The 24,384-nt window shown below is 42.6% G+C and overlaps 1 protein-coding gene and 2 pseudogenes across 1 annotated transcript; 2 read left to right on the forward strand and 1 right to left on the reverse strand.

Moving 5' to 3' along the window:
• Nucleotides 1-6,446: 6,446 nt before the first annotated feature.
• On the forward strand, nucleotides 6,447-7,606 carry LOC114683122 (late cornified envelope protein 3D-like). Its single transcript, XM_028857295.2, has 2 exons — nucleotides 6,447-6,507; nucleotides 7,102-7,606. Exon 2 carries the CDS (start codon nucleotides 7,122-7,124, stop codon nucleotides 7,401-7,403), a length of 282 nt encoding a protein of 93 aa, XP_028713128.1. The 5' UTR covers nucleotides 6,447-6,507; nucleotides 7,102-7,121; the 3' UTR covers nucleotides 7,404-7,606.
• A 4,455-nt stretch (nucleotides 7,607-12,061) lies between these two features.
• On the reverse strand, nucleotides 12,062-12,161 carry LOC114683156 (annotated as a pseudogene).
• Nucleotides 12,162-19,623: 7,462 nt separating this feature from the next.
• On the forward strand, nucleotides 19,624-20,710 carry LOC114683145 (annotated as a pseudogene).
• Nucleotides 20,711-24,384: the final 3,674 nt, after the last annotated feature.

Below are 24,384 nucleotides of genomic sequence, written 5' to 3' on the forward strand. Positions count from 1 at the left end.
TTTCACCCTTGCCCATTCATTCCCAAGTTCTAACTCTGTTTTGTCACTCAACAGTATTAACATGGAGATGTACATGGCATGTCCATCATTCAAAACTTAAATACATTTGATCTGATACAATCAGTGCTATCCTGGATGTATTGAAGAGTCCAAGCATAAGGCCCTAGTCTTTATAAGTCAAGTCCCCATTGCACTGCAGACCAAAAGTTGATGGGATGGGACCTTCAGGTGTCCTCTGAGAGTGGCAGCAGAGAAAGGCAGTTCTGTAGGGATGCCATTCATACAACAGAGGCACAGAAAAGATACCTGAGACCAAGTACAGAAAAGGGACTTAGCACTCTAGAGGTGCTAAGACTCACAAATTTTATTATTAAGAAGGAAGATCTCCTCAGTCTCTTCACCCCACCCTTAGTATCTGGCAACCCCCATTCTACACTCTGTGTCTATGAGTGTAATTCATAGTGCAATTTTAGAGTCCACATGTAAGTGACATCATGAAAAATGGATCTTTTCTGTTCATGGCTTATTTCATTTTATTCAATATCTTCCAGATTCATTCATGTTGTCACAAATGACAGGATTACCTACTTTTTAAGGCTGATTGATATTCTGTTATGCCCCATGTTTTATATGCATTCGTCCACAGATAAACATTTAGGAAGATGCTTTATTATGGCTGTTACAAATGGTGCTGCAATAAATACGAGGGTATATATCTTTTCAGTGTATGACTATCCTTTCTCTTTGGGTACATACACACTAATGAGATTGAGGCTCATACAGTAGTTAACTTTGAAGTTTTTTGGGACCTTATACTATCTTCCATAATGGCTGGGACACTACATTTCCAGTAAGTATTCTCTTTCTCCACCAAATTATTGGCAATACTTGTTCTTTCTTTAGTAATAGCTAGTCTGACAAGTGTGAGTTTAAGTCTTTTTAATTTGCGTTTCTCTGATAACTAGGGATAAAAAACCTTTTTCCATAAATCTATAGGCCATTTGTATGTCTTCTTTTAAGAAATATTTCCTCAGGGTATCTCTCCATTTTTAAGCTCAGTTTTTTTTTTAATTCCTTGCTATTGAGATCTTTACATTCTAAATATACTAGGATATTAACTCTTTAAATGTATCATTCACCAATATTTCCCACCCTATCAGCTGTCTCTCAACTCTTCATTGTTCCTTTGGCTGTGCATATGCATTTTGTTTTGATAGAAATTCGTCTGCTGTGTGTGTGTGTGTGTGTGTGTGTGTGTGTATGTATGTGTGTGTGTGAGAGAGAGAGACAGAGACAGACAGAGAGAGAGAGACACAGACAGAGAGACAGAGACAGAGAGTAGCACTTAAAGTCTGGCTTCTTGCATCTTAGATTCATTTCTGTTGTTGCATAGATCAATAATTTCTCCTGCCGGGCGGTGGTGGCTCACGTCTTTAATCCCAGCACTCGGGAGGCAGAGCCAGGCGGATCTCTGTGAGTTCGAGGCCAGCCTGGGCTACCAAGTGAGTTCCAGGAAAGGCGCAAAGCTACACAGAGAAACCCTGTCTCGAAAAACCAAAAAAAAAAAAAAAAAATAATTTCTCCTTTCTTTATTGCTAAATAACTTTCCATTGTGTGTATATATATGCTATATATATGTATACATATATGCATGTATACATATATGTATATATACACAGACACTGTTTTTTATTAATCTGTTCACAAGTTGAATGTCATTCAAGAGGCTTTGAGTTTGAAACAATTATGAATAAAAGCACTGCACATATCAGCATTGAGCTTTCCTATGAATATGACCTTTTTTTCTTGGATAAATACTAAAGCATTGTATTTCCAAGGCAAACAGTAATAACATGCTTAATTGTTAAGGACACGTCTAAAGAAACTTCCAACATGGTTGTAAATTTGTCTTCCTGTCAGCAGTGGCTGAGCTGAGCCACTCCCCAGCCTAGACAGGATTCCAAACTGCTAAGTAAGAGCTTTATTTTAGCTGGTGAAGTGTGTGCAGGTAGTCTGTCACTTTGCTCTTAATTGCATTTCCCTAATGAGTAATGCACTAAGCTAATTTGTCACCCATGTATCTTTGTTGAAATATCAGTCTCTTTAAATATTTCCCATTTTAATCAGACTGTCAATTTATTCATGGATTTTATTGCTTTTAGAATATTCTAGACACAAACCTTCAATCAGACTTGTGCTTTGCAAATCTTTTCTCCAAGTCTGTGGATTTTAATTGTGAATTTATCAACAATCACTTGCGCAGCAGAAGTTTTAGTTCTTTACTTTAGTTTGTTCTTTGTATCTGTCTCACTGTAACCTAAGGTGGCTTCAAATGTATGATCCTGCTGCTTCAGTCTCCCCAGGACAGAAATTAGTCATGTGTCACTACAGGCATGTTCAATCATGTGCCACTACCTCAGTCATTCTAATTCAATATTTTCCTTTGAAAATTACATAACCAAAGTCACAAAATTGTGCCCTATACTGTATTTTAGAAGTGTTTGTATTTTACACAATGATCTATTATCCATGGCTTTCGTGTGTGTGTGTGTGTGTGTGTGTGTGTGTGTATTATATATATATATATATATATATATTACTAAATATGTTTTGCTTAACATATAGATGCCCAATTGTCACTTTTAAAAAATTTTTATTTATTTTATTTGAGGATTTTATACATGCAAACAATGGTTTCCTGCATGTGAATCCTTCCCACACCCTCTTCTAATTCCTCCCATGTCCCCACTATGAACTTCTTCTCTCAAAGTTATGACCTCGTCGTCGTATTCATATATTCACATATCACCCCTACCTCTACACCCTCACACACAACCTACTGAGTACAACTCATGTTGCCTTGATTTGCAGGCATTTAGAGATGACTGCTTAGGATTGGGGTCTTAGCCTTCGGGGAGAAAAGGGGTAACAGAAAAATAAAACAGAAAACCTGGTTTCCCCTCCCTCGGCAGCCATTGACTGCCTGTGGCTCTTCTTCCATGGGTGGGGTCTTAGGAAAAATTCCTCCATCCATTCTGACATGTCCTTCCTTCAGCAAACTGCCTTTGGGTCTCTATTTGAAATATATTCTGGGTCTAACTTTGGACACTAAACATCACAGACATCTAACTTTGAACACTAAACATCTGAGCTGCCCCCTGTCTTAGGAACCAAGGGCCCATTCTCACTACCCGGCATGTTAGTCATAAGGCTTTGCTGACTCCCTTTTTCAAATGGAAGATGCTCCTTTTTGATATTTATTTGGAAGTTTTAAACTATGGGTCGCTACTGAGTTTTGAGTTTTGTTAAGTTACTTCTCCATTTCTAGGGGATGTTTTTAGCTTTCCTTTATTTTGATGCGAGGTCCTGTCTTAGCTAACTTCACATATTTCCCTAGAACTGACGTCATGTCTGAATTTTTCTACATTTACACAGAAGTATATTTTTGGAAACTATAAATATCTTCTGGAATGTATTTGTAACATGATGCCGAAGGTGAGATCAAAATAACTGTCTCTGCTTAAATCAAAGTAGTTAAGAAGAACCAACAATTCAAGCAGTAATAAATAGGTAGACTCCACCGATTGCTTAGAATCTACAAAGGGGTGTGTCACATGGTCATAGAAGCCAGTTAGGCAGCCCTGGTGACACAGCCCACCAGGCTCTGCCTCTCCTGCCCCAGCTCATGGCTTCAATGCCCAACTGGCTCAGAAGAATTAAGGATTTTCTTCTTCCTGCTGAGTCACCCAGAAATCTTGTGATTGACCAGCCATTGAATCCTGCTCTTTAGTTGCTGCCTCATCACTCAAGATGAATCCTGTTTAAACCAAGAGAGTCTTCATAGTTGCTTCTATATAACAGTAAGTCAAATTGAAGAGCTATTCAATTTTATCCAAAGAGCTGAATTGCAGGAGCGGACAATCGCCATTATAAGATGGCGCTGACTTCTTGCATTCTGAAATTTATTACTTCTAAACAATGCTTTCGACGAAATACTCGCCTCTGCTTTGCACATGCGCAAGCTATATATTGGTCCCTAAGCAATCCTGTGATGCCTGGTGGTGTGCAGCTAAGTTCAGCCAGCGATTCCCCTCTTTTCCTATATAAGCAGCCCTTTATGCTCGCCCCTTGCTTCCACTCTCCCTAACAAACTCTCAATAAGTTGATCCAAAGAATTTATGTGCGTTCTCTCGCTGGCCGAGGAAGGCGCCGCACTGAATCCCTAATGAGGTTAAGACCTCTTCTTACATACCCCACAGAACCTATAATTTCTCTTTTATGTTCACTGCAGCTGCAGTCCATCATTTGTTATATTTCCCTTTGGGTGATTATAATGAGCCAGTGAGGACAAGCCGAATCTCTAGTTTACAGTTGTGTCCTCAATGCTAAGCACACAGTTGACACACAGTTGAAGTCAGGAATCAGGAGTTAATGACCAAGTGAGAAGAAATTCAAGGAAAAGAGACAATGATGGTCATTAGGAAGGAGTGGGTCTGGTTTGTGTAAAGTCACCTAGGAGGTCAGGCTATACTCCAGTATGCTGTTAACATCACCTCTGTTGGGTTGACCTCTGCTCCCTGGGTGCTCATCTATATTAGCAGTTCTTAACCTGTGGGTTATGACCCTTTGGAGGTCAAACAACCTTTTCAGAGGGGTCACCTAAGACCATTGGGAAACATAGCTATTTACATTGTGATTCATAACAAATTACAGTTATGAAATAGGAATGAAAATAATTTTATGGTTGGGGGGTCATCACAACATGAGGAAATGAATTAAAAGTCATAACATTAGGAAAGTTGAGAACCACTGATCTATAGCAAGGCACTCCTGAAGAACTACATTGGGAAAAAAGTTGTAAACTCAGAGCTCTCAGGAAAATCAAGAAGGAAGCTAACCACACTCATGGGGCATTTGTCTGAGGCTTGCTCTGCCCAGCACAGCTGCTGAGAACAGAGACGTGCTTTCCACTCTTCTCTGTGGGTCCTCGTCACTGAGTCTTCATGGAAAATCATCTGTATTTTCATCACTCATCCAAAAACCCTTGCCCATCCAGTATCTAGTTACAGACTCTCAACAATGTAAGAGAAATGGCCCCTGAAGCTGCAATGAGGCTGAGACACAAAGCTAAGCACCAGGGACCAAGAACCTCATTCTGAGGAGGAAAGGATGCAGGCAAATCCCTTCCTTTGCTGCCCCTCCACTGTGTCCATCTTGGCCTGCATTCCTAAGAGTCACTGCAAGTCCTGTCCACAAGGGCCATAAAATAACTGAGAACACCTGTACTCTAGATTGTTTTCCCCAAACAGGGGCATCTGCTAGGTATTCTCCAAATACCGGATTCACACACAAACTTGGCCTGTGCTTCTAGTGCCTGGGTAGAGAACAGAGTGGGAGACACCTGGCATGATTCAAGGGATTTCATCCACATCAGCTTTCCCCACCTTCCTGTAGTCCTTGGCCCAGAAAGGAGACAATACATTAGCATCAGTTAATGTTAGAATGAGGAGAGAAAAACATAATTGTCTAAATTATCATATAGGCTTTAATGGCCATAAATAATGAGACACATTTACTGTATTTTTTATTAACAATATAATTAATTATAAGAAACAACTGTGTATACTGCTCATCACCTGCTTTTTATGGGTTAGTTCTAAGCCACAAATATTTTTCTCTGTAAGAAAATACATATATATGATCTGATATTGTAATAACCAAAGTATTTAAATTGTATATGAATTATTAAAGTTGTTAAGTATAGCCTAGCCCAAATTATGTTTTTCTTTGAGCATAGCATGATATTACAATAATTCAGTCAGATTTCAGTTCACATGAGTTTAATAACATCACACTGAAGACATCTCCACCTGTGTGGTATGATTATTTATTTATTAAAAGTTAACAACTTGCTTCTGTCCCTGAGTGCTCAGAACATCCACTGTACTATTAGAAGCTATGAGGTCATCAAGGGACTGCCACCAAACAAGGCTTCACACACTTCCCCATCACTTCCCAGGCACCCCACTGCTGGAGCTCAGGGGGCAGCAGTGAATTACATCCACCCATGTTTATTGAGCAGCATGGGGTCTATGAACATTACAATATTTTATCATTTAAGATTTGTTCTTGTGAGCTATTTTGTGTGTGTGCCTGTAAAGAATTCATTCATAATCATGCCAAGGGAAGCAATGCTCCAAGGCATGTGACCCAAAAGAAGAAAAAAGAAAAGGAAGTAGGAAGAATGGAGGGATGAGCAGTTTCCAGGAGACCTCAGTGGGAGGTCTATGGACAATCTTCCTTCTTCCTGGTTCAATCCTTAGTTGGACTTCATGGAAGTACCAGAAAAACCGCTGGACATACGTTCAGGTAACACCTCCTCTGGTTGTGAAAGCAGGGGCATACCCAAGTGACATCACCAACTGCACAGGATAAAAGAGCTCTGGCCCTGGGCTCCTGTACCACAGCATCCTCAGACACAGACTTCTCCTGTATCCTCTCCATCCAGTGAGTATCCAGCAAGGGTGGGCCTTGGCATGAGAAGTTGGAAGGGAACATTATGATCACAGGGGATGAGAGAAAAGGGATAAGGTCTTCCGTAAGAATCTAGACACAAAGAGCAATAGGGAAAATAAGGAGTTACCAGCATTCAATTTAAAAAACGAGTTTATAGTGGGTGATTATTCAAGAAGGTAGAATCACTGGGGTGGGGGGGGGTGAGGAGTGGAGCAGGGAATGACGAGAACTCTGTGACCTACAAAGGCAACAGGAGCTCAGCATCCACTTCCCACACTTCACCTCCTTTCCATTCAGGTGTTCACACTGCTTCCTATGATACCCCTAGTCCAGATCACTTTCCCCTAACAGGTACATCTGCTGGGGATTCTTCATAGATACAAAAGGCTGGATTTCCAGGCAGACTTAGCCTGTGCTTCTACTGTCTGGGTAAAGAACAGAGTGGGACGCACCTGGCATGATCCAATGGATTCCATCCACATCAGCTTTCCTTCTTGCATTTCTTGGCCCAGAAAGGAGACAATACCAGAGATGAGGAGACCCTGGACTGTAGATTACTGACAGTTGTATTCTTTGCTTTCCCAGGCTGACTGACTCCTGCCAAGATGTCCTGCCAGCAGAACCAGAAGCAGTGCCAGCCTCCTCCCAAGTGCCCCTCCCCCAAGTGCCCCCCAAAGAGCACAGCACAGTGTCTGCCTGCTGCCTCCTCCTGCTGTGCTACAAGCTCTGGGGGCTGCAGTGTCCCCAGCTCTGAGGGAGGCTGCTTCCTGAGCCACCACAGGCGCAGGTCCCACAGATGCAGGCACAGGTCCAGTTCCTGTGACCGTGGCAGTGGCCAGCAGTCTGGGGGCTCAGGCTGTGGCCACAGCTCTGGAGGCTGCTGCTGACCTGGATCCTGAGGCTGAGACAAGGGAGTTTGGAGGAAACAGGAATCCCAAGGCCAAGGAAAGCACATCCTGTCTTGTCTTGTAGGTTCCCGGAGGCCCTTCTCTGCCTGTCAGATGCCCAGGGCCCCCATCCCCTACCCTTAATGTAGAGTGGCAGTGCCTGTCCCTGACTCTGACCAAGAATAAAGCTTCTATCTCTATCACACTGGTGTCTTCTCTGTCATTGTTCTCTGTCCCTCCCTTCTAATTCTCAATTCCAGGACTGCACAAATCTAGAGCATAAAAAATTGTAGCTCTACATTAGCAAAAGTTTAGAGGTCTCTCAGTTCCGGTCATGCTCACTTCAGTTGAAGCAGCAGGGGAGGAAATGGACAGGGCTGGCTGGGGTTTCTAACAAGGAATGGTGTGTTCTGCGAAATGTGGAGTGTATATCCATCTCACCGTGAAACCCTTTGCCAACTGGAGGAGCTACTGTTTGCTTTGATGAATGATCAAATTCATCTAATTAAGAAACAATGAATTTGCAGTCAGGCAAGTATTCAAATAGAGTAACTCATTTTTTAAGTGGAGATGTTGTGGCTTTCCAAGGCCTATATGGAAATATTCTAGACAATTTTGGTCATTAAAAAAAAGTGGGCATAGGATCAGGGAAATGCACATTAAAACCGCTATGAGATTCTATCTCACCTAGTCAGAAAGGCTATGATCAAGAGAGTAATGATAGTATATTGGGCAAGTTTCTGGGGTAGAGTGACTGTGGTGGCAATATAAATGAGTAAAGCCACTCTACAAGTCTGTATGAAGACTCCTCGAAAATCAAAACCAGAACTATCATATAACTCAGCTGTCCTTTTCCTGGACACATACACAGAGAAGTTCACATCCAACCAAGTATAGTGATACTTGAACATCCATGTTAACTGCCTATCTATTCACAATACAAAGGAAATGGAACAAGCCCAGTTGCTCATCAACAGAAGAATGGGTAATAAAAATGTGGCATGTATACACCATGGAATTTTACTTCCCAGTACAGAAGACTGAAATTGTGAAGTTCGCAAAGAAATTAATGGACCTGTAAAGTATCTCATGAAGTGAGATCACTCAGGGTCAGAAAAACAAAACCTACATGTTGTCTCTCATAGGTGGATACTTTTAATGTTTGTGTGTATGTAAAAAAAAAAAAAAAAAAAAAGGAGTGGGGGTGGGTGTAGACTATGACACTAGATCAAGACTGTGAAAGGAGAAATAGTGGGGAGGGGTAAAAAAAGGTGACATTTAACATAAAAGTGGAAAGGGAAATACTGAGGTCAGAGGGACCATGGAAGAACAGGTGATGGGGAGAGGAGGAAAGAGAAACATATTTTGTTGAAAATTTTTATAATTAAACCTAAATCTTTGTATGCCAATACATTTTTTTAATTAAATTAATCTTGGGATTATTATGAATGCTGATGGCATTTTGTAGGTAGAAGCCAGGGATAGCCCTAAACATCCTACAAAACAAAGGCTAGCTCCTCCAGCAAGGAAATAGTCATTCCAAAATGCCAGTAACACAAAGACTGAAAGCTTCCAACTTTAGTAACAAGTACACAAGGATGGCATAGGAGAAACAGACCCGATAAAACTCTGTAAGTAACATGTTCCATCATTTCTCTGAAAGGCCACATATTTTACAGGGGAGAACCTGCTTTGTTCCAGGACCCAGAACACACAGCTTAAAAGTAAGTCCCTGCTCTTGGCTACTTAGCACTTGACCCTCCCTAGAGACTTTTCAAGAGATATGTGGAAATAGTCTTTTCATTCAGCTTAGCCTATTGGTGAAATTATTAAGGCCACTCCACATAGTTGAAAGGAAGATTTATTTAGTGGGTAACTTACAAATGAAGGGATAGATAGGTCGCGGGGTCTGGGGAAGGTGTATCGCAGTCCAGTGGTGTTCTCTGGAGCTCTGCTCGGTCAACCTCCACCGTCTAGGGTCCAGGAACAGAGAGTGTGCTGGCCCATCCAGCTCTCGGGTCTCTCGGTGCCTCCCTTGGCCCACCTTGTAGGTGTGACAGTTGCCAAAGCCTCAATGGGGGTTGGAACTTCCAGATCAAACTGGAATGGCTATCCACTACATCTTCCCCTTTTTGTCTAAATAAGAATGTTCTAACCTAATATAAGACTATATACAAAGGAATGGTTATCAAATATTGTCCAGGAATAATGAGGGATAATGACCTAGATAAGATGGAACTACAGCCAATGTGAATAATATCAAGCAAGAAACACATACTAAAATCCAGAGAAGTATAGAGCATAGGTAAATGGCATGTTACAAAGATCATTCCAAAAGGTATCCTATCCTAAAGAACCTGAATCTAATACTTAATATGTTCTATCTAAGATAATATATATATTATAATTATATTATATATATATATATATATATATATATACTAAGTTGTAACTATAACTGTTAGTCTTCAATCCACCAAAGACCTGAGAAGGAATATAATGGTACCTGAGAAATGGTAGATGGATGTAAGCAACTTTCGGAATCTGTAAGAGTAGACCGAGACAGCTGGCAGCCTGGACATTTAGTATTTAGAACTAATATCCTAGCATATGACCCAAAACCCCTTTTAAATAATTTGTTTCCCATATTTGAAACCTAAAATGTAAGACTTAATATCCCCTGGGTTGCAATCATTTCCTCCACTTGTCTTATCCACCTGCCAAACTCTAACATTTCTGTATAAGAGCAGTGCACTAAAACCTTCTGGGGGCTCTCAGAATAAGATGGAGGGACAACCAGAAACTGGACTCATTTTCAATTGAGAATGCAAGAGAAACTGATGGCAATCTAGGTATGAAACACACACACACACAAAAAAAAAACTGTACATAGAACTTTAGAGGTTAATTGTATTTAAAAATCAAGACTTAAAAATATATGGTTATTTTCACTCCAGGATCCAAGGACTTAGGGTTTTTCAAAATCTTTATAATTTAATAAAGAACAGAATTTTCAAAGAGTGGCATAAGACACCCTGACCAGGTCCAGGTCAAGTCCACTCTCTAGGAAAACACAACTCCTTGAAGTGAGACCCTCAGCTGCCATGCTTCAATCTATCACCACAAGATGCTCATAACTCACTGCTGGAGAAACTGTTGGGTATCACTCCATCATGGGCCAGCAACGCTGTCAAGTTTTCTCCAAAATATGACACAAAGATGTTCAGGATGATAAGGTGGACTGCAGACTTACTATTATGTTATATTAAAAAAAAAAAACCTTGACCTTTAGCTTAGGATTGTTCCCAACTAGTTCATAACCTAAATTAACCTGTTTCTATTAATCTACATTCTACCATGTGTCTTTTACCTCTCTCCCACTTTGTACATCTGACTTGCTCCATATCTCACTGGCATCTCTCACATGTCTAAATTCTAACCCTCTGAGTTCCTCTCTCTGCCCAGAAGTCCTGCCTAATCTCCCCCGCCTAGCTGTTGGCCATTCAGCTTTTTATTAAACCAATCACAATGACACATCCTCACACAGTGTAAACAAACATCCCACAACAGTGGACTCAGAGCTGCCACCATGTGTATGTGATCTTGCTGTGTGGACCGAGAGCCATGAACCCAGAACCGGTGGACAAAACCATTCCACCAGAAAGTGGAGACCAAAAACCAATGTGTTCATTAGTGGCTGTAATTCACATTCCACATGTCTGGTTAAGCATCAGAAGGAAATGTATCTCTAGAGTTAACAGGAAAATTTGACAAAGCTGATTTAAATGCACCTTCCAGGGGTGTGACTACATTGCATCACCTGCACGATGTCAGGTGTACACAAAGTCACTGCTGTGTTTGTTACTAATCACCTCCTATTATTTTATAGTTCACCTTTCAGCCGACTTCCCCTGGGTATCCCAACCTAAATGATTCAGTTCCTTTTATGACTTATGTCTGAAACCTTGAGACATACAAAGTGGCAGACTCACAAATAGTTCAGCAGATGAAGTTTGGGTCTTGATTCTGACATCTGTACTCCACTGTGCTTTCACCACACAGTAGCCTTTTCTCTTCCCAAACACCCATACCTTAAGATAGTCATCACCCGATAGAAATCAGGAAGGAGGTAAAGCCAGGAATACTTGGCTCCTGAATCAGCATTTTTACTGAGCATATCATTCTGGCTTTTACTGTATATAACATTTTGCTCTCAGATATGAGCTTTATGTGTGCTCTCTGAGGACCTCCCTGCTTCCTGAGTTTAATGCTTTACTCTCAGTGCCCGGAACCAGCTATCCCTTTGGCAAGGGTGGAGCTCCCAATCACAGAGTTCCCAACACTGTCAGTTCTGACAGGCACCCACCTCATCTCAGCCACTCCCACTAAGTGACATTAAATGACAACATCAAAACACACGAGGCAACAAAAGACTGATACCTGTGAACTCTTGCCTAAGTCTTGATGACTCCTCAGGTGTCCATCAGTGAACCTGTCACCTGATGCACTGACTTAACCACCTGTCTGTCTGTCCCGTTACACAGCAAGTTACACAACCAGGACTGTGCCGTATGTGTTTGTGGTTAGATGCCTTTATCATCTCATGGGTTATATGTCTATCACTGTATCTGGTTTGCAATATTAGCTTGATTATTTTTTTTAGTATGAAACTCTTCACAAATCTGTGTGTCATTCTTGCACAGGGGCCATGATAATCACTGTATCATTCCAATTTTAATATATGTGCTGCCAAAGCAAGCATTATTTTTTAAATAAAGAAAATCAGGGCCGGAGAGATAGCTCAACAGTTAAGAGCACTGTCTGCTCTTCTATATGATCCAGGTTTGATTCCCAGCACCCACAGGGTGTTTCACAACTATTTGTAACTCCAGCTCCAGGGGATCTGACATTGTCTTCTGGACTATATGGACACTGCATATACATGGTACACATACATACATATATACAAATAAAACTCCCATACACATAAACAAATCTTTAAAAAATAAAAAGGGAAAAAGTAGTTATAAAAGAAAAGGAAAGAGAGAGGAGAGAAAACAAGCCCACAGTGAGGTTAAGAAACAAGTACTCGGATAGCCTTAAAGAATTTCTTAGGGAAAAAAAATCTATCTTTCTTCCACCAGACCTTAAGCCTAGGAACAAGAACACTGACCGGATTTGCTGATAAGGTCTGGCATCCTGAACTCTGACTCCTGAATCTTTCCCCAATCCTTCATATAGATACTTTGAGTGCCAAGCATCTGTCACTAAGGGGTCCTCATGTCAGCTCTAGGCAAAAGTTCTTTGGTCTCTGGGTGTTGCGGGTATGTGGGGAGCTGAGGATAGGAGCTTTAGGAGAGGATGGTAGGACTGGCTATGAGAGGAGGCGGCCAGCTCCTGATTGGTCAGAGACTAGTACCAAGGAAGTTTCCATCTGGGGACTAGAGGGCAGTACACCCAGGAAATCCCCCTTTGGCACCTCTACTTCACACCCCTTCACACCCCTACTCACCCCAGAAAGGAAGTCCAAAACAGATGAAAATACAGATATCACCAAAGTCTACCTTGGTAAGCCCAGTGAGTTTTATTGGGGTTACTTACAGGAATATGGATGAGGGGTTGCTTACAGGAGCAGAAATGACTCAAAGACAGCTGTATCACCAAAGTCCACCCCAGCATGAGTGACTCTCATATAATCTAGGAACCTGGAGCACACAGCCCATCCTGCAGGCAGCTCACAAGATCATCCTTTCCAGGCAGTTCAGTTGGTCTGAGCCATTTCTAGACAGTGCAGCTGGTTTCTGCCTCTTTCAGGCTGCTTGGCTAGTCTGAGAGGCTTCTTAGCAGATTGTGTGGGAATGACTCTCAGAGGTCTTTATTGTTTACTCTGGGAGGGAGGGCTAGTGAATCTGGTCAGTTTCAGGAACTTCATGAAGCTATTTGGAGTTCTTTACCTTCTGTTTTCAGAAGCTTCCCTGCAGGATAGGGTGTTTCAATCATCACAGAAACTGCTACACAACACCCAGTAGTAGAGCTTTGGCATAAAAAAACTAAGGCAATCTGTTTCTAGAAGGCCTGCACTATTTAAGCTAAAGGGTAACTGCATAAAGCAATAATTATAAAGTTATGATAACCTTATTAAAAAAAAAGATGTGATTTGTGTAACACAGCATACAGGAGGGAAAAGGAAGAAAGCTATTTAGAAGCCATATTTTTATACTATCAATAATCAAGTTATATTGATTTTAATTAAATTGGCATAAGGAAGTAACAGTCATCTCAAAGGAAATGTGTGTGTGTGTGTGTGTGTGTGTGTGTGTGTGTGTGTGTATCAAAGCATGATATGAGAACTTAAGGGTACTCTAAAAATTACTCACTAAACACCAAAGAAGTCACAGGAATCGAGGAATAATGCAAGAACACAGGCAAAAATTACTGATGTAAGCTCTATCTTAGAATAATTGTGTCCAGTGTGAATTTATTAACTACTCAAATAAAAAGGTATGACAGGCAAAATAGCATGATCCAACTGAAATCTGTCTATAGAAGACACTTATATTTGAAGAAGTAAAGAGCAGGGGGGCACAGAGGTGATGCACACTTTCAGTCCCAGCACTTGGGAGACAGAGGCAGATGGATCTCTCTGAGACCAGCCTGGTCTACAGAGTTCCAGGACAGCCAGCATTACACAAAGAAACCCTATCTGGAACTACCCTGCCAAAAGAAAGTAAAGAGCATAAAAATACATACTATACATAGAAAACAAGGCAGTTAAAATGAATATGTTGGCATCAGTCAAAATAAATATTAGATACAAAGACAGTCTTAATTATAAAAGCATCAATCAGTTAAATACACGTACATATAACATAATAAAGCAAGGTTCAAAAGTTCTTGACCTAAGATGAACAAAATTGGAAGGAGAAATGGACAACTCACAGCTACATATTTCGATGCCATCTCTGAAACTTTGAGTCCACTGTTTACAAACGAAAGGAGGCAGAAGATTAAGGACACAAAATCTTTAACAACACGCTCTAAGGCAATTAGACCAGCCTTTGGTTGCTGTATATCACAAATGTTTTCAAGTGCCTGTGGAACATTCTACAGTAAAAATTAATTTAGCTCCAAAAAGAAGTATAACTAGATTTTTAAAAGATCACACAGTGTGTCTCCTCCAACCTCAGTGAGAGTGAAGCTACAGCTCAAAAGCAGAAAGAAGATAGACCTGTGAGGTGTGCTGGTGGTCCATGTCTGCCTGTGGGGCATGTCTGTCCTTGGTGCATGTCTGCCCTTGAGGCATATCTGCCTGTGGGCATGTCTGCCTATGGTCCATGTCTGCCTGTGGGGCATGTCTGCCTGTGGTGCATGTCTGCCCTTGGGGCATGTCTGCCTATGGTCCATGTCTGCCTGTGGGGCATGTCTGCCTGTGGGGCATATCTGCCTGTGGGGCATGTCTGCCTGTGGGCATGTCTGCCCTTGGGGCATGTCTGTCTGTCGTGCATATCTGCCTGTGGGGCATGTCTGTCTGTGGGGCATGTCTGCCTATGGTCCATGTCTGCCTTGGGCATATCTGCCTGTGAGGCATGTCTGCCTATGGTCCATGTCTGCCTGTGGGGCATGTCTGCCTGTGGTGCATGTCTGCCCTTGGGGCATGTCTGTCTGTGGGGCATATCTGTCTGTGGGGCATGTCTGTCTGTGGGGCATGTCTGCCTGTGGGGCATGTCTGCCCTTGGGGCATGTCTGGAGCCTCAGCTCTTTGGGAAGCTGAGATGTGAAAACTGCACATTGAAGACCAGCCCTGACAACTCAGTGTGCTCTGTCTCAAAATGAAAAACAAAAAATTTCAGAAATATTTATAAAGCAAAATCATACTCCTAAATAACCAATAAATTAGAGAATAAAATCACAAGACATTTTTTTTAAAATTTTGAGAATAATGGGAGAAAACACCATATCAAAATTCATGGACTACAGCTGACAGAACACTCAAAGCGAAATTATACCTGCAACTACTATATTGAAAAGGAAGCAAATCTCACACCAGCAACCTAATTTCCACTGCTCAGACACTGAAGAAAGAAGAGTAAATGCAGCCTTTAATGGAAAATTAAAAGGAAACAGTAAAGGTGGTGTTCCATACCATCCACAAAGTATAGCCCAAATGTTCACTATTGGGCCGTGGAAGGAACGATTTATACAACAGGAACAACTCTGAAAAGCAGATGATAAAAGTATTACTCAGGTAACTTCATCTCCACATTGAACAGCCCTTTTAGAAATCACTTTTAAAAAACTTTTTTGAATTCAGCCCAGCCTGGTAGATTCAGTTGAGGCAGGTCCAGTCCCCTCCTCCCTGCACCAAGGCTGAGCAAAGTGCCTCAGCATAGGCCCTAAGGCTGAATCCCCAGGGGAGACCTTACCTTGGAGAAGGTGGGAATGGGGGTTGGATTGGGAGAGAAGGTTGATGGGTGGGAGGAGGGAGGACGGGAATCCGTAGTTGATATGTAAAATTAAATTAATTATAAAATTAAAATATTTATAAAAAAAGAAAGTGGTGGCATCATAAGATTAAGTGATGAGGATGGAGCTGATATATAAGTTAATACTATTCTCAAATAAACTTTGAGGTGCTCCCTGCTTTTTATATCCCTTGAATTGTGGAAATGAAGTATCTCCTCTAAAGGATATATTATTCAGGTGATATCTTGGAAGAAGAAGAGCTCTTGCTAGATACTGAATCTTGTTGTTGAACTTCTGGCTTTCATAACTGAGAAAAATAAATGTCTGTACTTACCAAAAAAAAAAAAAAACTTTTTTGAATTTTTATTTTCTGTGTATGGGTGTTTGGCCTGTGTATGTCTGTTCATCACTTACATGCCTAGTTCTCACAGAGGCCAGAACAGGAACCAGACTTACAGGCTGTTGTGAGCCACCATGTGGGTGCTAGGAATAGAATCCAGGTCCTCTGTAAGAGCAGTCAGTGCTCTTATCCACTGGGTCATCTTTCCAGTTCTCCTTTTAGGAAGAACTTTTAATAAATGTCTGAAAGGGGTTTTAAAAATACGCTAGGTGAAAAAGACCAGAACAAAAAGCTCTTGTTCTTGAATCATTTCATTTACGCAGTGTCCTATGGGGCCATAGGCAATTGGGAATGCAGGTAATAGTGGACATGGGCTTTATCTGATAGTATGAAAATTGTTATGAAATTGGTGGTGATAATTGTACCCTTTGAATATCCTAAATCCCCCCAAAAACTTGCACACCTTATAAAGGTGGATTTTCTGACATGTAACGACAGTTATGGTATTTATTGTCCATCTCTCTCCTCCAATTTTACATGAGTGTGACTCAAATAAGTGTCATCTAGTAAACCTCATTATGCTAACAAGAAAATCTTGAATTGGCAATTAGTTCTGCTCAGTTGGAAGGAGAGAGTCACCACTGACTTATAAGTTGCATGATCTGAGCAGAATGCACCAAGAAGATAAGCCTGAAAGGCTGCAGGCCTACCTCGTAGCACCCATGAGCATTAGTAAGTCAAGAGCCATCCATCTGGACCAGGCTCTGAGTTGCTGCCACCTTCTCTGAATCACAAGATGCCCATTCTCCCTGAGATGGTACCTCTCCCAACAGGAACCCTGTGGTGCTGTTCTCATATCCTTTGCATTTGCGGGGTGGGGAAGTTCCTTCTTCTGGATAAAAGATTCCATAGGCAGGTAGGGACAGAACATCTGGAAACTAACATAATATGGCTTGTGTTTCACGAGATGATTCCTTGCTGATAGTTTCTGAATGCTTTGATGTAAAACTTGACAAAGTGTGAGTAGGGTTACTTTTCAAGTGCTATTCCTAGCTAACTTAAGTTTTTACCCATCTGGTCAAAAATGATGATTGTCCTTGCTTCTGAAGAATCACAAAATAGGTAAAAGCAGTGTTCACTTCTACTGATGATCTGAAGGCCCAGCATTGTTACACAATTCAGAGGACAGAGAGACCCAGCTCTTGGACACCAACATCCTTATTGCCTTGGTGTTTGTTCTACATAAACTGCCCCCTTGTTCCAGACTGCATTTATGGTGTCATCCATGCTGCCTGGCTCATGGGCCATGCCCCATAAAATGTGTTTAACTTAAAATATAAAGAACTGAATGGCTTAGGTAAGAGGAACTTCAAGCAAGAAGGGTATCTACAACAGCTAGAAAGCTGGAGTCTTCAAGAAAAAGGGTGTTCCTCAAGACAGTCATGCGGAAAGCTGGGGGCTTTCTTAGCTCGTTCAGTCTGCTGTAATGCATGGCATAAAAACAGCTAAATTATTTTTCTCACAACATTCTTAAATTGCTCTCTAGGGCTCACACTTTTAATACATAAAATTAGGGGTTAGAAGTTCCACATGAATTTGAGGGAGTGCAGATACTCATTTTACAACAGAAGCTCAAGCCAAATGCTAAGCTTATGGAAGACAGTGGGTGGTCCTCTCACACCAGGATCTTAAAGAAGAAAGCAGCTGGGCCTTGTAGGTAGCCCAGGATTCCCCTACAGTAGCTGCTAATTAGAATATGCTCTTCTTCTAATCTTGCATTTCCCCAAGACTGGCACCATCAGCAAAGCTGGCCAGTGAGAAGCCATGTATCTCACCATCCGCATTTACCCACAGCATTGCCGAGTGGTAGGCCAGGAAGACAGCCGTTATCTTTCCTTGTGAGCAGCTTCTCCTGGCAAGATACAGTCTGGGGACATCAAACAATGCTAGGGACATGGCCACTGAGAAACTGGGGGTGAGGGTCCCTCGTTCTCCCCTTAGCATCCTGAGCGGCTCTTTCCTTTAGTAAGGCTATATATTGCCCCACAAGTCTCTGAAGAAAAAGCTACTAACATTGATGGCAAAGAAGAGGACTTCAAAGAGAAAGGGAGAGAGAGAGAGAGACAGAGAGAGACAGAGAGAGAGAGAGAATCCTTTTAAGAAATATTTTTTTCTCTAATAGCAAATAACCAGTCATTTAGTCTCTAATAATCACAGGAGATTAAGCCATTGGAAAAACACTTTGTCTAGAGTGTCTCACATATAACTCTGTACATTTTGTAAGGATTATAACTAGTCATAAATAATCCATGAAGACTTATCTCTGTCCAAAAATATAAATATGTTACATGAATTAAAATATAATTTAAATAAAATATTAAATTTTGATCATGTTATTTTGTGGTTTATTTTGTTTTGTGTGTGAGTGTCTGCCATGTATGCCTGTATGCCACATATGTGTTTTATGCCCATGGAGGTCAGAGAGTGCATTGGACCCCCTGGAGCTGGAGTTGCAGATAGTTGTAAACATCCATGTGGGTGCTGGGAACCAAACTGGGCCCTCTGCAAGAGCAACAAGTGCTCTTAACTGATGAGCCATTTCTCCAGCCCTATTGGTCATGTTCTTGACAGCTGTATTTTCTTTGAAATTGTAGTTAATGAATGGTAAACTCTAATAAGGAACGCCCCCAGCCTATTTAAGTAGATCAGTCTTGTATATCATAAATTCTACTAAGTTGTTCTCATCATACAAATGTCAATTCAGCTTAATCTCCCTCTTCCCCAGAAACACTATGATTAGATTTCTGGGTGCCATGAGATCTTCTTAGGGATCCCTGTCATCTAGACAAGGTCTTGAATCTGCTTTGACATTGTTCACCTACTCTTCTCGTCAGCAGAGTTCAAGAGGATTATCACTGGCTGTACCCAGATATGGCAGGATACTCTGGTTTACATGTAGGGTAAAGTAAGGTTCACACAAAAGACCATGCACTAAAGACTGACAACATAACACATAGGTAGATTAAAGCATTTGGCATGTAATATTTGACTGTATTTACGTGTGTGATATTAATATTTTTACCTCTTTCCCAATAGATCATGATCCAATTAAAAACAGAAAGCACTATACTAAGCCATATTATGGCTTCATTTCAGAAAAGACCACAGCACAGAGTCTGTATTAAAGAATATGAAGGGAGTAAATATGGTAAAGGTGGCAGAGCAGCCCCCCACCCCCACCCTTGACCAAGCAGGCCTGAGGAAGAAGTCAAACAGACATCAAAACTTCCTGGTTCCCTACTGATGGTAACTGTAGTAAGAATACAGGAAGATGATGAGTGAATGGTCCTGGCTCTGTCACCTCCCCTGATTGTGAAAACAGTGACATACTTGGGCTGTGCATCACAGCCCTGTCAAGGATAAAAGGGCTGCTGCCCTGGACCATCCAACCACAGCCTCTTCAGCACAGCCTTCTCCTCCAGACTTTGCTGTATCCGGTGAGTATTTGACTAGGGACAGGGCTTCATCTTGGGGTGTACTGGGAAGACAAGGTGGACTTGACTGGGAAGAAGGAAGCAGAGGTGTCTAATGAGAAGGCAGTAGGAAGAGGACCTGCCAGGGGACAAGGGACAGGAGGAAAAACTCAGACAGGAGCTTCTGTGGGTACCTCAGAGACTGTGACACACCAGGGTCCTGGCTCCCAGCATTCCCTCCACTCTCCTGAGAGGTCTGCATCTGCCCAGAGAACTCTCCAAGAGTCATTTTCCTATCACCTGCATTTGATCCAGCTGACCAGAGAGCTAGTTAGAAGTATCAGCATTCCCACCTGCCAGCAGAGCAAAGAGGAAGACAATGTCTTGCAGGTCATGGAGACCAGTTACCCTTTGCCTTTGTAAAGATCAGAGCTCAGCAGGTCTTAGGAGCAGGGCTTTATAGAACTATTCCCAGGGGGCCTAAAGACATTTTCTTTGCTTCCCCAGGCTGACTGACTCCTGCCAAGATGTCCTGCCAGCAGAACCAGAAGCAGTGCCAGCCTCCTCCCAAGTGCCCCTCCCCCAAGTGCCCCCCAAAGAGCACAGCACAGTGTCTGCCTGCTGCCTCCTCCTGCTGTGCTACAAGCTCTGGGGGCTGCAGTGTCCCCAGCTCTGAGGGAGGCTGCTTCCTGAGCCACCACAGGCGCAGGTCCCACAGATGCAGGCACAGGTCCAGTTCCTGTGACCGTGGCAGTGGCCAGCAGTCTGGGGCTCAGGCTGTGGCCACAGCTCTGGAGGCTGCTGCTGACCTGGATCCTAAGGCTGATACAAGAGAGTTTGGAGGAAACAAGAATCCCAAGGGCCAAGGAAACCACAGCCTGATCTGTCCATTCCCGAAGGTCCTGCTGGCTCCTCCTGTCCAGGGTTCCAACTCTCCTCGGGACTTCTCCTGTCTGCTGTCCAGGAATCCACAGTCCCCACACCGGCCCCAGCTGAAGACTGCATATGTCCTATACATACCTAACTCAATAATAAAGCTGATCATGCTTGGATCTGATGAGTCATTCCATTCTGTACCACTCTTGAACTTAATGTGGGTATGTCCCAGAATCCTTAGCTCCTTGACTATCACACCATCTCCAGGGCAAATCCTTAGTTGTACATGGGAAGTAATAGCAGCTCCCACTCCTGCCTGCTTCTGGAAGGGCTGCAGAGAGTCTTACCATGGGGTAAGAGGGAGAAAAGGCTGTAGGCTGTTGGCTGGTGCTCTGAAATCTCTGAAAGACTGCTTTTTCTTCTGAAACATGACAGGACCCTGATCTAACCCAGAAACATCTAACCTGTGATATGATACTTGTTTGGATGAACTGTTTTTAAGGTCCTCATTACAAAGGAGTCAGACTCATGAGGCAAAGACATAGACATGAGGCAGAGGATGAGCTGAATACAAAGCTTCAGGGGCTGGTGCTGAAGCTCAGTGAGAAGGTTTCCCCGGTGGGTATACATGTGTGAGGCCCCCGTTCTGATTCAAGCCAAAGAAACTGAATACATACATACATACATACATACATACATACATACATACATACATACATACACACACAAAAACAAGATCAAGGAAGGAAAATGATAGAGGTGTGGCTAACACAATTATTGTATGAAGATCCAAAGAAAAGGAGAAAATCTTAAATAACTGTTTTATAAGGCCAAGAAGAATTGATGCCGCCAGAGATTTGGAGTTTAGTCTGTGAGATGACTGGAGTGTGCAAAGGGGGAATTTTAGGGAAAAGATACAGAGAAATGTTAACATTAGTATAAATAGGGACCACTTAAAAGGCAAATATTTATGACTTTGAAACTCTACACTATTCCAACTCCAATACTTGGGAGCTACAGCCTCAGCGCAGACCTGCCGTCACCTACATTGTGAAGTTCAGGTGTTTCTGGGCTGAAATAATGTTCTTGCAAGTGAACAAGAGAGCACCTCACTCTGAGCACCAGAGAAATGCCACAGAGCCCCAACTCTAATCAAATTGCTAGTGAGAAGAAAACTGATTTTTGAGACAAGGGGGGGGGGGGCTTTGTGCATTCAATGAATTTAAAAAAAGAGTTCACTCAAAGTTTAATGATCAAAAAACATAAAAGGAGTTTAATATTAGACATCTACTGACCAAGTCTAAAAATCAAAATATCCATTGAAATAGGAGCGATAGCTCTGGCCTTAAAGTTTATAAGGAAATCACAGGAGGCAGGATGATTGGCAGGCTACAGATCGGAAGGTCAGCCAGGATGAGGGAGAGCTATGCACACCTGTAGCAGCCTGAGAGGTGTCACACCCTAGATGTGAGTGACATCATGCAAAGGTCCCACAGCTCTATGCAGCCTCTCCACAGTGTGCCAGAGGCTGGACAGAAGTAGGGTAAGAACTTGCCGTCTGACAGAGGCTATACAGCCAGATTCAAAGGTTCAGAAGCACCCCCACTTCAAAAGCACAACAGAACCTCTACTCCAGCTAACTCTTACATGAGTGGAGCAAAGACAGAGGGTCACCAATAAAGTGCCTGAGTGAGACATCAAGACCTGGGAATCTGGGGGTAACAAAACAGCAAGAGGAGGTCCTGATGGAGAGCAGACCTGCAGACCTCATGAGAGAGGCTATAATAGAATTCTGAGCCCTGGACCCATCTATTTCATGTTTTTATTGTCTTCTGTGCACATAACTCTAGGCCCTACAGGTTCAGCATAGAGTCAGAGAAGAATTTGGGTCCAAAAATGAGGGTTCCTGATTTTATAAGCAGTGGAACACCATGGTCCACACCCCTGGAAGCAGCGGCTCGTTCTCTGGAAATGAGTGGACACTGCCATTTATTTAATAAAACTGGAGAAGACACCAGGTTGGACAAAGTCTAGAGATGGTGGTTTTGGTGGGGTCAGTAAAAGACAAGCATTTCACAGCTTCGACACAAATCAACTCCTAGCTCCAATGAGATAAAGTCTGTGCACCAGCATGACTCAGGCCTCAAACCCTCCCCTACCTCCCTTCTTCCTCTCTCCACAGCCCTCCCCCACATCCCTCTTCCTCTCTCCACAGCCCTCCCCCACATCCCTCTTCCTCTCTCCACAGCCTCAAGGACACCTCTGCTCTTTTCTTCCCATAACAATAACCTGTTCATCACCTAAAGGGGAAGCCTTAGACCTTTAACTCTTCTTGTAATAAGACAGTCGGACACATAATTTTCTTTAAAATTTATTTTAAAATGATTATGCTTTGTCATCCTTGTGAGTGATATTTGTGATTTAAAAGGTTTCCTACATTCTTTTTTTTTTTTAATCCTTCCCCCCCCCCCCCCCCCTTGAGACAGGGTTTCTCTCTGTAGCTTTGGTGCCTGTCCTGGATCTCACTCTGTAGACCAGGCTGGCCTCGAACTCACAGAGATCCGCCTGGCTCTGCCTCCAGAGTGCTGGGATTAAAGGCGTGCCACTACCACCTGGCTTCCTCCGTTCTCCAGAGAGCTGTGCACCTCTAGTGCTATACAATAAAATGCATTGGAAACACTGTACCGCTTACCAAATTGCAATTTCCAAACCCTTGGAGAACCACTGCTGAACGTTGTCACTACAGACCTCAATAAAAGCACACCCCAAAAGGATTACTCATTGCTCAGCTGATCTCTCTGCTCACCCTGGTCTTGCTGCATCACTTCCTCCCCAAACCATTCCTACAGCTCTGTCAACGGACATCAAAATCACATTTCAAGCCATGTCACCTCACATATCATGGATTTCTTATCTCCTCTCCTCTCCTCACCTATTGTCCTCCTCTCTCTTTAGAGTTTTTTTTTTTTTTTCTCTCCCCAGACACCATCTGTTATCTAGAGATACAGGATTCAAATTCAGAAACATCCAGTTCCAAAATAAATGTGCTTAACAAGCTCAGCTTCATTAGCTCTAGCACCCTCTGTGCCACCCACCCCATCCCACCCCACCCGACCCCACCCACCCCACCCCCCACCAGCCCCGACTCACCCCACCCTCACACACCAGCACCATCTCTCCTCTGATGTGCATGGCCTCCATTCTATAAGCCCCTCTCAGTCCTGCCCGCAGACTGACTTTCCAGGGACAGGGCAAGCAGCTACCGCCCTGGGACTGCTTCTTGTTCAAATGCTGTCCTCACAGTTCTGATCGGAGTCTGCCATCTGACGGGGGCTGCAGAACATAGCTTAGAGACTTTCACCCTCATTTCCATACACCAGTGGTTCCCAACCTTCCTAATGCTACAACCCCTTAATACAGCTCCTCATGCTGTGGTGACCTCCAACCATAAATTATTTTCATTGCTACTTCATAACCATAATTTTGCTACTGCTATGAACCACAATGTAAATATCTGTGTTTTCTGATGGTCCTGGTGACCCCTGTGAACCAAGGTTATTCAACCCCCAAAGGGGTTGAGACCTTCTGCCATACACACACACACACACACACACACACACACACACACACACACACCAACAGTGAAGCTCTTGCCTCGGTGACTACGCTTCTTTCATTGTGTCTGTCTGCCCCACTGCATGTGTGCTACTTATGGTGTGTTACATCATTGTAATGCACTAAATATTGAGTAAATAGTTGAGTGAGTGACAGAATGGAAAAGTCAGCATGGAGGGTGTACAGGAAGGCTGAGTAACTGGGAAGTCATGTG

The sequence above is a fragment of the Peromyscus leucopus genome, chromosome 6 (assembly GCF_004664715.2).
Source record: "Peromyscus leucopus breed LL Stock chromosome 6, UCI_PerLeu_2.1, whole genome shotgun sequence".
Lineage (NCBI taxonomy): Eukaryota > Metazoa > Chordata > Mammalia > Rodentia > Cricetidae > Peromyscus > Peromyscus leucopus.

Coding starts and splice junctions, on each gene's coding strand:
- LOC114683122 (XM_028857295.2), top strand. CDS start 7,122: ATGTCCTGCCAGCAGAACCAGAAGCAGTGCCAGCCTCCTCCCAAGTGC.